The 11286-nt window shown below is 32.0% G+C and overlaps 1 protein-coding gene across 1 annotated transcript; it reads left to right on the plus strand.

Moving 5' to 3' along the window:
- The first annotated feature begins 328 nt into the window (after positions 1-328).
- On the plus strand, positions 329-1833 carry LOC106454919 (transcription factor RAX2-like). Its single transcript, XM_013896998.3, has 3 exons — positions 329-488; positions 613-742; positions 1148-1833. The coding sequence occupies exons 1-3, from the start codon at positions 353-355 to the stop codon at positions 1749-1751; spliced, it is 870 nt and encodes a 289-aa protein (XP_013752452.2). The 5' UTR covers positions 329-352; the 3' UTR covers positions 1752-1833.
- The last annotated feature ends 9453 nt before the right edge of the window (positions 1834-11286 follow it).

Consider the following 11286-nt stretch of genomic DNA (forward strand, 5'->3'; position numbering starts at 1 on the left):
GTTAACAAAAAATCTCCACTTTGACAACTTAAACCAGCTGTAATTGTTTTGCTTTGGTGACCAAAAACACACACACTCATTTTTATTTTTATATACACCGCGCGCTCTCTCTCCAATATAATCCACATGTGGAGAAGAGTAAAAGGCTTATGGAAAGAAAAATAAAAATAAGTTTTTCATTGACTTGGGGGCGTTTCCTATACAGATAGCAATAAATATGTCTTTTTGTCTTTGATAATTACAGAACCAGAGAACTCTTTTTCTTTCTCTTCTTCTCTCTTTCAAAAAACAAAACCAAACTTCCTCAAGCAAAACACATAGATTAGCTAAGGACTGAGAAAATCGGAGAGAGATGGGGAGAGCTCCATGTTGTGACAAGGAAAATGTGAAGAGAGGTCCATGGTCTCCTGAAGAAGACGCAAAGCTTAAAGATTACATAGAGAAACAAGGAACTGGTGGGAATTGGATAACTCTCCCTCGCAAAGCTGGTATAATATCTCATGATTTGAAGGGGTTAATGTCTTGTATTTTCTGTGGGGTTTCTTTGAATTTTAAACCTTTGGTGGGTCTTGGTTGATTTTATTTATCTTGTATAATATGATATATATAAAGGTTTAAGGAGATGTGGGAAGAGTTGCAGACTGAGATGGTTGAATTATTTGAGACCAAACATAAGACATGGAGATTTCACTGAGGAAGAAGACAATATTATCTGCAGCCTCTTTGCCTCCATCGGAAGCAGGTTTAGAAAGTCTAGCTTCAACTTCCTATAGTATAACTGATATGATTCCAATATTATTAATCTTGGTCTTGGTTATCTGATCTTAAAGATGTGAAAAAATAACTTGTTTAAATCATGTGAAAGAAATGGAGAAAGTGGGTATCATAAAGCAAGAGAGTTTGCATGTTTCAAGGAGGATTTCATCTATTTTTTTCTTAATTAAAATAATTGATTTAGCTTTTACATGCCCCATTTTGTGCAGTATAATTGCCTCCTTTTGAGGGTATATTCTTTTGTTCATAATTTAGGAAAAGAAATAGGAGAAAATTCACTTTGACAACTATTGAAGAATAATGAAGCTCAAAAGTATATATTTCATTTAATTATTGTGGTTATATAAAGGAGTAAGTCATGTTGAAAATGCAGGTGGTCAGTAATAGCAGCTCACCTGCATGGTAGAACTGATAATGACATCAAGAACTATTGGAACACTAAGCTTAAGAAGAAACTCATGGCCACTATGGCTCCTCCACGAAATCATCATCTCTCAGCCATTGCTTCATCATCATCATCATCACCATCACCATCATCACACTACAACATGATCAATAGTCTTCTTCCTTATGACCCCTCAATGTCTACAAACCAGCTGATCACGCCTCATCGGGGGATGATGACGATGATGGGTCAACAACAACAACTATTATACCAAGAAGACATGGGCAGTTTGGTAAATTCTCCAAACAACAACAAGTTCGTAATGAGCCATCAAGACGACAGCCAGAAGCAAAGTACAAATAAGGGAATAATGTTGTTGAGTGATGTAAGAAGTGGGTCAAGTACAACACGAACAGTAACAAGAGTGAAGATGGAGCATCATGTTTATCATCATGAAGGAACTGAGAGATCAATGGAAGGTTATGGAATGGATGAGATAAATCATTTAATAAGTAGTAGTTGTACGAGTAGTAGCAATAGCTTGTGGTTTGATGAAAGCAAAAGAGAGGATAAGTTCATGTTGTATTATTGATCTCTCTCACCAACTTTGATCCAATCTCCATATTCTCTCCTTTTTTTCTCAAAACTAAAAAAAAATTATTTAAAAAAAAAATTTATTAGGATTTTGAACATGTTATTCACGAGCATACTTTGATATTTTTTAATTGTGTATGAGAACCCTAGGTTTTGTTTAACCTATAGCTAGCTCTTATAAATTTATAGTGATCAAGAAAAATAGGCCTAACAAATCGATTGAATGTCTACAACCAACATGTTGTTAACTTTTTCTTTGCTTCTTAACATTTACACCCAAAAAAAAGCTTTTCTTTGCCTCTTAATAATTAGAGGCATTAAGTAGGGTTTTGCGGTTATCAGCCTCTACACGCAATTGTAACCAAATGGTTACATCAGATGAAATAGTAGCATCAAAAGTAGAAAGCGATAGGGAAAATTTTGCCAAGCTGTCGGCAACCTGATCTTCGAGCTTCGGGTCTGAAAGCTAAGACCATTACATGTTTTAACTAAAAATATGTTAGAAATGTTTAATATCTACCGGTGAGATAGAGTGATCCAAAAATCTGATCATGCCTATAGTGACATCATTTGCCCTATCGGCTAATGCGGCCAGCTTTGAAAGCACGCATTTAGTACTATAGAGTAGATTATCTCAGAAGCGTACCACATTGTCTAATTCGAGTTTGTAATATCTTCCGACTAGTGGCAGAGGATGAACCAAACGTCTGTTACTGCTTAGCATAGTAGCATGTTAACCATTTGGATCGAAATCCAATTCCAAACTGTAGTGGTAATTTTGCGTTGAATTTTCTTACAAAATTGTACTCTCAAAGAACCGAAGAAAGGAAAAAAATAGGTTCGTTTTAAAATGATCGTTTGTTGTTCATACTGGTTCATCACAACTATAACACTATTGTCATGGTCGTTAATTCAAGGGATGCCAATCTCAAGGTTGGTTCGAGTTTGATGATCAACAGTACGGCTACATATGTCAAATTTGCTTGCTTACCAACTATCCACATCAAAAATAACAGCTAGTCTGCCAAATCTTTATCATATAATAACGAGATTTACGAGAGTTTGTGAGCAGTTATGCAGACAACATGATCTTATTTATGATTAGTATACCATATTATGAATATACGATACACTGATCTTCAGTCTTAATAGTGCACTTTATAGATAATTTTTTATCTTTATTCTTTTAGATGCGAAAACTACTCCCACTTGCATTTCTTTGAAATATTTTAAAATCTCATGCTCTTTGCTTATACTTGAATCATATATCAACCAATCGTTAATCAACGACCGACTATATACGTTATAATCGTATCCACCTTCATCATCTATTATATGGGAATAAAGGATTTCAAATCTAGATGGATGACAAAATATGTCTCAATCACACCAATTTAAATAAGAAATCCAGACTTTATAAAGTAACGTAACTCCATCATATTCTTCCATCGAAACTGGCCAAAGATATATATCGTATAGCGGCTGCTCTTAATATATATCCGAAATATTAGAACCAAGTAACTACGAGTATAGTACGAGTATAGTATATATAATGCAACCATGATTTTTTTCATTAACATGCATTATATAGAGTTTTAATATAGATAGAAACACATTGATAACCCTAATTCAAAGCTAGATGATCTAGCTTAGATCCATATAATGGTTACTTTCATGATGTTTTGAGTTACTAGATTCAATCTTTCGAGCCGTTGTTTTTTTAATACCGGTTGGGCCAAGATTGCGCGTCAAAATTACTAGCATATTTTCCGTACACAATATTACTATAAAATAACTTTGCCGTCAAATTTGTATTCTTATTCGATCGACGATTTAGAGAGAAAAGTATATTCACTATTGTGATTTTTTAATTATCTCTATATTTGTGATTTTTTAATTATCTCTATATTTGTGCATGCATCATTATAGATGTGTTATTTTATATAGTCCGGATTAAGGGAATGAGGAAAGAATGTCTTCTTTGAGTGGAGAAGAAACTGACAAAAAATGTGACACTGCCTCTCTGTAAAAGAGACCTATCATTATTGTGCTATTAATAATGAATCATTGAAACACGATCGAATGATAAATATCAATGAAAGAATATTGGATCTACAATTAAACTACTAAGATAAATCTATGGAGCGTGGAATGTATATCTAAACAAACTAAGAGACATCAATAAGCGACAAGAAAGCTGGAACTGAGTCACTTTAGGAAGAATGATCATTTAATATTTTTGATAGAAATGAAGTAAACAAATTTTCTACAGCTGAATCATGTTAAATATGTCCAAAGGTATGGGGCAAATTATCTGATATGCATTTGAATGAGGGATATATATTATTATATGAACTATGACGTTCAGTTATTCAATTAAAAGTTAAGAAATTAGATTACCGAAATATAAGTTTTCTATTTTAGAGAAAATATCTCAAACCCTCGAAAGATACTTATTCTTAAATTATATATAAGTTAAAGATGACAAATTTTCAATGGTTAATAAATTTATAGAGAATTTGCTCATAGCACCCAAATGGGAGTGAAGAAGTAATTGTTGATTTCCAGTTTTTGATCGTTCCTTGTGTATCCCAAAGCCCAACCATATCCGAACATTCTAAATGGATATTTCATGGATCGATTAAAGTCTGGTAAATGGATTCATGTGCAATTATTGGGGACATTGCACCACTGGAGTAAACTCATGTAGTGGGTTAAGTCGTACTTATCCTGCTTATACTACTAGATGATAATCCGCCGCGCGCATATACATATGAGTTTTTTATACTAATGTTTGTTCATTAAATAGTTTTAATAGTTTGCAATACTATAATTTTATTGATTGTAAAATGACTAATACAAATATTGGTCTTTTAAATGTATCATCATTGTTGACCAGTTAACGTATTACACCTCATTTTAATTATTTTTAAGACTTCATATGCACACAAAAATTTTAATTTTGCGGATGACACAAATCACTAAACCATATATGCAACATCAATTGTAAAATGACAAAAGGGGATTAAGTTTTCTTCTCTCGATTTGTTTACTATTGATTCTCCATTAGTGATTTCATTGTATACCTCTATAAAATTGTGCTTTCGTTCTCGTTTTTGTCTCATTGATATGAGTTTTTTTAACTTATTTTATGAATTAGGTGAGTTACATATGTGTCAATTTAAAAATATTGACATCTGTAAAAATTAGTTTCACTCCATATACATATCTAAAAATTAAATTTTTGAAAAAAAAATCACGGCAAACTATATTCACAGATTAGTGTTCAAATCTAATATATCAAGCTGTTATAGAGTATAAGTGCAAACTCGAAATATAAATGTATGTCTAGTATATATTCACCAGTTTGGTCTAAAAATCATATAATTCTAAAACAACAAAACAAATTACTTATTTTATTAACCTACGCATTTGAGATTTAGTTACTTAAGATTATACCGATCAAAAAATATATATAATATTTTACCATTCTAATATATGTAAACTATGTATAAACTAAGACCTGGTTGATTTATTAAATGATAAACCAGAAAACTTATAATAAATAGCAAATCTTTCATTCTCACAATTACAGTAGCTAGATAGGATATTAGGGAGAAACATATATTAAACGAATGATAAAATCTCTCATTCTTCGAAAAAATTCAAAAGGAAGTGATTGGAATCTTGTCATGATATTTTATTAAAAAAAAATTAAGAATAAAAATCAAGAGTAAATGATTTAATCTGAATGAAATAATATATATATATAGTGCTTCCTATATTAAAAATTACTTCGATTCGAAGAAGTGTATTTCTGGGATTATCAAGATCAAATAACATATTAGAAACCACTTACTTAAAAATAATTTGTATACATAAATGTATATACATTAGAATAAACACATAAATCAAAACCAATACGTTTTTTTAATTTACAATCATTTTTTGGTAAAATAATTCAAAACAATCTTTTTATTTACTTTATATGATATATAATTAAACTTTAGTGATATTGACATAGATATATATAGTATATATTAATATAAATATTTATTTTTGACACTTCTTACTCATATGATTTTACGAACATTGATATATTTGTTGTAACAAAAATTTAAACCGTTAATCACAAAACTTTTAATGTGAGATTTTTCAATAAAATTTCAAAATAAATTTTAAGATCTCAATAATTTTCACTGCAAATTTTGAAATTAACATATTTATATTGTATATAATTTAATTTAAATTATATTAATATACATATATATATATATGAATATCATTAGTGAGACTTCGTATTCATACGATTATGATCATTTGTATTCTGCTTTAAAAAAAAATTAAAAGCTGCTTCTTTAAAAAAAAATTTAACACTTCTACTTCTTTAATCAAGCATTTTTTAACACCTTTTAATCAAGCATATTAGTTTTCAAAATCTGAAAGAAATTTGTTTTAGCTTGGGCTAAGACGGGCCTAAATTAGTCTCTCGGGTCACGAAGGCCTAACAATTAGTGTCTTGACTCAATTCTGCAATAAAATACAGTCGGGGAAAGTTACGTGAAAGTGGTGGAATCCACACCATCACTTAACTTTCCGTTTTAAAGTCTAAAAACATGTTTTCATTTTTTCACATATTTACTTTAGTGGAAAGCTGAAGAATCCTATTAAAATGTTTGCTAACAAGGGGACAAATTACAAAGTAGAAGATAACTAACTATTCCCTATTCTACACGCACTCAACTGCTGAAGAATACTTGTTGGATAGACGAACTTTCGTGCATCATGCCGGTATTATATATATAATGTACCATCCATATAGAATTCTATCAGAAATATCTCTTGAACATGTAACATGTGTACCATATCATAACTTATCTTCTTTATATGTGTAACACCTTTTAAGATACCAACAACCCATTAAAACATTAATTGCGTTTCCTTGGTAAAAAAAAAACATTAATTGCGTTTCATACGTAGTAACAAAAATCAGAAAATTCAAACAGAAGAGTTTACAATTGTTGTTGTCAATCACTACGAGTCGCACCAGAAACTAACATACGACCAGACGACAAATCTTTTTTTTGAACATTTTATTTTTTGAAATTCTCTTTTCTTTGTAAATATTTTATACCAAAATTTTTATTTTTGATAGAAATTACATAGAAAACTAATTGCATTTAAAAACAAAAACTAAACCCCACAAGAGAAACCTTAAGAAAAAGCGACTCTAGTGATCAAGAGGACAATAAAACAAATAATACACAAGCGCTATTTGATAAACTATATGAAAAGGACATCTTTGATAAACTATAAGACCGCGTAACTTGTCAAAGCGCTATTTCAATTATTTGACACCGTTCCTGAAAGGCTTTGCAAAACACCAATCAACAGATTATCCGAGTCTCCCAACCATCACCAAAAAAATACGAAATATGGAATAAAAAACTGCACACCTCAACTCGCACTAGAAAACTTTGTTTATATTGATTGGATAGTCACACCAAGATCAATGAATGTTTTGACTTCGGAATAAATGTGAAGTAAAGCAAGAAAATGAGATACAATGCGGCCACGTCTTGGCTCCGCTCTTCCAAACCTGCAAAATAGACAACATATCAACACATCACTTAAGATCAAATAACTCGTGCTAAGAAAACCAATTTAGACATGTGTCTCTCTTGGAGAACTGGCACTCCAAAGCCCTAAAAGAAAACCGAGAACGCCACCTTGCACTAATACCCAAAATCAGCTCAAAAATACTTGTAAGAGTTGCACTGACGGAAGAGAGCCGTCGAGCAACTGAAAGAATCAGAGAGGAACAAACACTACCAACAACTGATGAGGCACTACAACACCAAAAGCGGCGAAGATTAAAAGAATAAAGAAGAGGCGACTATCGAAGAAGAGCAAGGTCATAGATGGCCAGCCTGAAATATGAAACGAACAACATCACACATAGACCATCACAGCTAACTACCACATAGTAACCTTCACCTCTCCACATGCGCCTCCGGAACAACCTCTGAAGCCTAACTTGACCTGAGAAAGAGGGATCAACCTCCACATGACACCGAGCAAAATAACGTTTCCACGTCTCATGACAACTCCTCCCCAGAATCAGAGCATGAAAGCCAAGCAAATCAGATTTGGAGAAAGAAGCCACCCATGCTCAGGTACGCGCTCTCACCGCTGGTGGAGGAGTAGATTGAGAAAACTGAAAACCTAATCCCCACACTTCACTAAAACACTATAATCCGATTTCTCGACACCACACACCAGTTAACCTCGTCACGGCACCAAAGCTCCACCGAGCAACCATTCGAATATAAGATATATATGAAAGTAGATTTAGTCCTGAATCCGCTCAACTTCCTTAACTTAAGGGCCGCAAACATATTGGGATGTAAAAATGGACTGGCGAGGAAACGAAAAAGAGAAGAAAAAAATACCGTCATAAAAAAATTGTCGAAACAACCAAATAAAAAAAAGACAAAAGAATTTTAAAGAAAACAATTAAAAAGAATAATCAAAACACTACAGAAATAAAGTTTCAGAGAGAGGAATAGCCATTTAAAATTCTCTTCTTTCAACTTACCTCTCGAAGCTTCTCCGATCAAAACCAGATTGGAATTCAAATGCAGTAATATGTTTTCAAAGAATTTCTGAAGCGATATATATATATACACTTCTTAATCTTCAAAAAAATCACAAAGGAATTAATACGAACTAAAATGTAGTGTACTTATAAAATTGTCGAAAATATGATAACAACTAATAAAAAAATTGTTCTGAAATAAGCATTAGCCGGCCTTCTCTTGAATAGAAGCGAGAACCTGGTAAGGGGATTAGTAAACGGTTGCACTTAGATCATTTTAGGCCATTTGTAGCAATGAATATGACTTCTTAACTTAATTTTTATTTTTTAGATGCTTAGTTAATTGAATATTTTAATCATTTATTTTGATTAAAAACAAAATTACATATATATGACTAAAAACATAACTATTTAAATAAATAATTTAAATAAGAATAGCTTTTGATTAAAATGGTGGTGACTACTCGATATATAATCAGTGTAAACATTTTTTTTGATATATATTTTATCGTCTGATTTGTTCATCTTTGGAAAGAACCCACTTACTACTATAGAATGGACTAGCTACTATACTATGTGATCCAAGTTTAGAATGTCTTTCAACTAAGGCTAGGAGCTTGAAAATCATATGTTATATTACACCATGTTAACCACTTAGACCGAAATCCATATCTGAAACATGCCAAACAATGATAATTTATTTCTCAACAAAAATCAAACTCAAAACTGATACGAGTATATCCCAAACTTCAAATAATAACCACTACTTAGTTTAATCAGGGGTAAACATCATGAATTTTTTTTTTTTTTGAGAAACATCATGCTCTGCATAATCTTCCCATAAAACCAAACGAGTTGATAATTTTGGATAAAAATACTTTATTAATATTTTGAATAATCCCATACATATATATATATATATATATATATATATATATTATTCTTTCGTTTTGTTTTGACAAAGTTAACAGTTTCAGAATGAATGAAATTGATATATTTTCTTTTATAGGCTGTGTACTTAATTGAAAACCTAAACACCCTTTTATTTTTGTTCATTGTTACCTTTCTTATGACTTATAACACAAAAATGCCCTGTCCTACCACATTTCACAATCACAAAAGTCATGCTCACATGCATGTGCCGATCGATATCTCACATACGGTCGATTATATTAATGTTCTGTACAGTATTTTGTTGTGCATCAGGCATTCTTTTCTCATAAGTCCAGGTTCGTAGAAAATTAGTTGAGCCTTAAACTAGTTACATTTGTTTGCTTATATTATATAATAAATCCAACTTCCAGTATCTACAAGTGAAAATCATATTGCGTATGTATATTATTTGTAGACAGATCTGAAATCTTTTTAAAAGACACGTAAGTGAAATATTTATCCTTAATTGAAAGTAAAGATTTAAAATCGTCTTCGCGGTGGATGGTGATAAGCCCTTGGATTAGTTCGTCCAATCAATCAGTAAAGAAAACACATTTAGATAGGGACATATATATACTTATGTATTCACCAAAAACAATAAGGCCGTTTCATATACTTTATAGTCATTCGCTAGATGTCATAGAGACGTGAATGAGAATATGAGATGGAGCTTTGAAACTGTAGCTACTACCGTATTGCATTTTTCGTATTGAGGTTAAATAATAATTTAGAGTAAGAAACTACAATAATGATTTTTAGCAGAAAAAAAAGTACAATAATGATAGATAAAAAGTACAGAAAGATAGAATAGAAGAGAAGGTGGAAACAAGATTATAGTATATGACAATGGAGGATTAGAGCACACATGAAGTGCACATGTTGTCCATTTGCAAAGGACCAACCTTTGTTTCTCTAGCTCACCCTATTCGTCTTCATTGTCTCCATTTAATTACTTCTTGATTGACATAGTATTGATTTTCTTTGGAACTTGTTAATATGATTATATGTATATTAAACCAATGTTTAAGAAAAAGCTACTCGCTAATCAAATACCTAAAAGTTATTATTTGTAGTACCAATTAAAAAGATCTTTGTTTAAGAAAAAAAATTACCAATCAGATAGTGCAACTCAGCAGCTAACCAATGGATTAGAAATCTAATTGAATAATTGCATTTGTTTAAACATCTACCGGTTTCACACTCATACATCCATTTAGATTGTTAACCCCTAAAGTTTGGTAGAAATGATCATATTATTAATTCAAGTGGTGATTTTGGATATCAGCCTGCCTCCGGAGGGATCAGAATGGGGCCTCTTGCACTGTTCATTGTTATAATTTGTGGACAAAAATAAATAACGAAACATTTAATGCAAGGTTTTTGGAGAAAAAAACAATATCGAAAGTTATATTAGATGTTAGTGCAAAGATGACACCACAATTGAGTAACGTAGAAGATAAATCAAGAGACAAAATAGATACAAGCAACCAACCAACTATGTTTTATTAGAAATCGCTTTAAACAATCTATTACAAGACTTGCTTATCAGCTTTACACAGCCTGTTAACACCCTAACAGGTGCTACTGAAATATTCCTAATCTACCCAAACTTGTCTCTCTACCGTCAGTACTTCAACATCTGCTTCAGCACGACCCAAGAACACCCCTAAGGGATTTTCACCCTTCTTCTATAATAATAGCCAGTGTCTTATGGAATACAGACGACTCCATAGCTCTTTTATAGTGATCTCACGATCCTGAAACCCTAGTTTCCAAGGAACATGAATATGGACAACTTCCATATCAATAATTACAATTTCCTTTTCTTGAAATGCACTTATTCCTTAAGGCATAAACTCGCTCCCCAAGTTTATCTCTTGCCTTTTTTCCACGGTATAAACTTGCTCCTCAAGTTTATTCCACGCCAGCTCAGCATCTTGTGTCCACATGGTCTCTACCACTCCACATGCCTCCTGGTTCACTCTCTGACACACACTGCCTC

Source organism: Brassica napus, chromosome C3, assembly GCF_020379485.1.
Source record: "Brassica napus cultivar Da-Ae chromosome C3, Da-Ae, whole genome shotgun sequence".
NCBI lineage: Eukaryota > Viridiplantae > Streptophyta > Magnoliopsida > Brassicales > Brassicaceae > Brassica > Brassica napus.

What these genes read in the sequence shown, in the direction of transcription:
- LOC106454919 (XM_013896998.3), top strand. Translation starts at nt 353, where the DNA reads ATGGGGAGAGCTCCATGTTGTGACAAGGAAAATGTGAAGAGAGGTCCA. An exon ending in AACTCTCCCTCGCAAAGCTG is followed by an intron (nt 489 to 612) that starts GTATAATATCTC and finishes ATATATATAAAG; the next exon opens with GTTTAAGGAGATGTGGGAAG. An exon ending in TTTGCCTCCATCGGAAGCAG is followed by an intron (nt 743 to 1,147) that starts GTTTAGAAAGTC and finishes TTGAAAATGCAG; the next exon opens with GTGGTCAGTAATAGCAGCTC.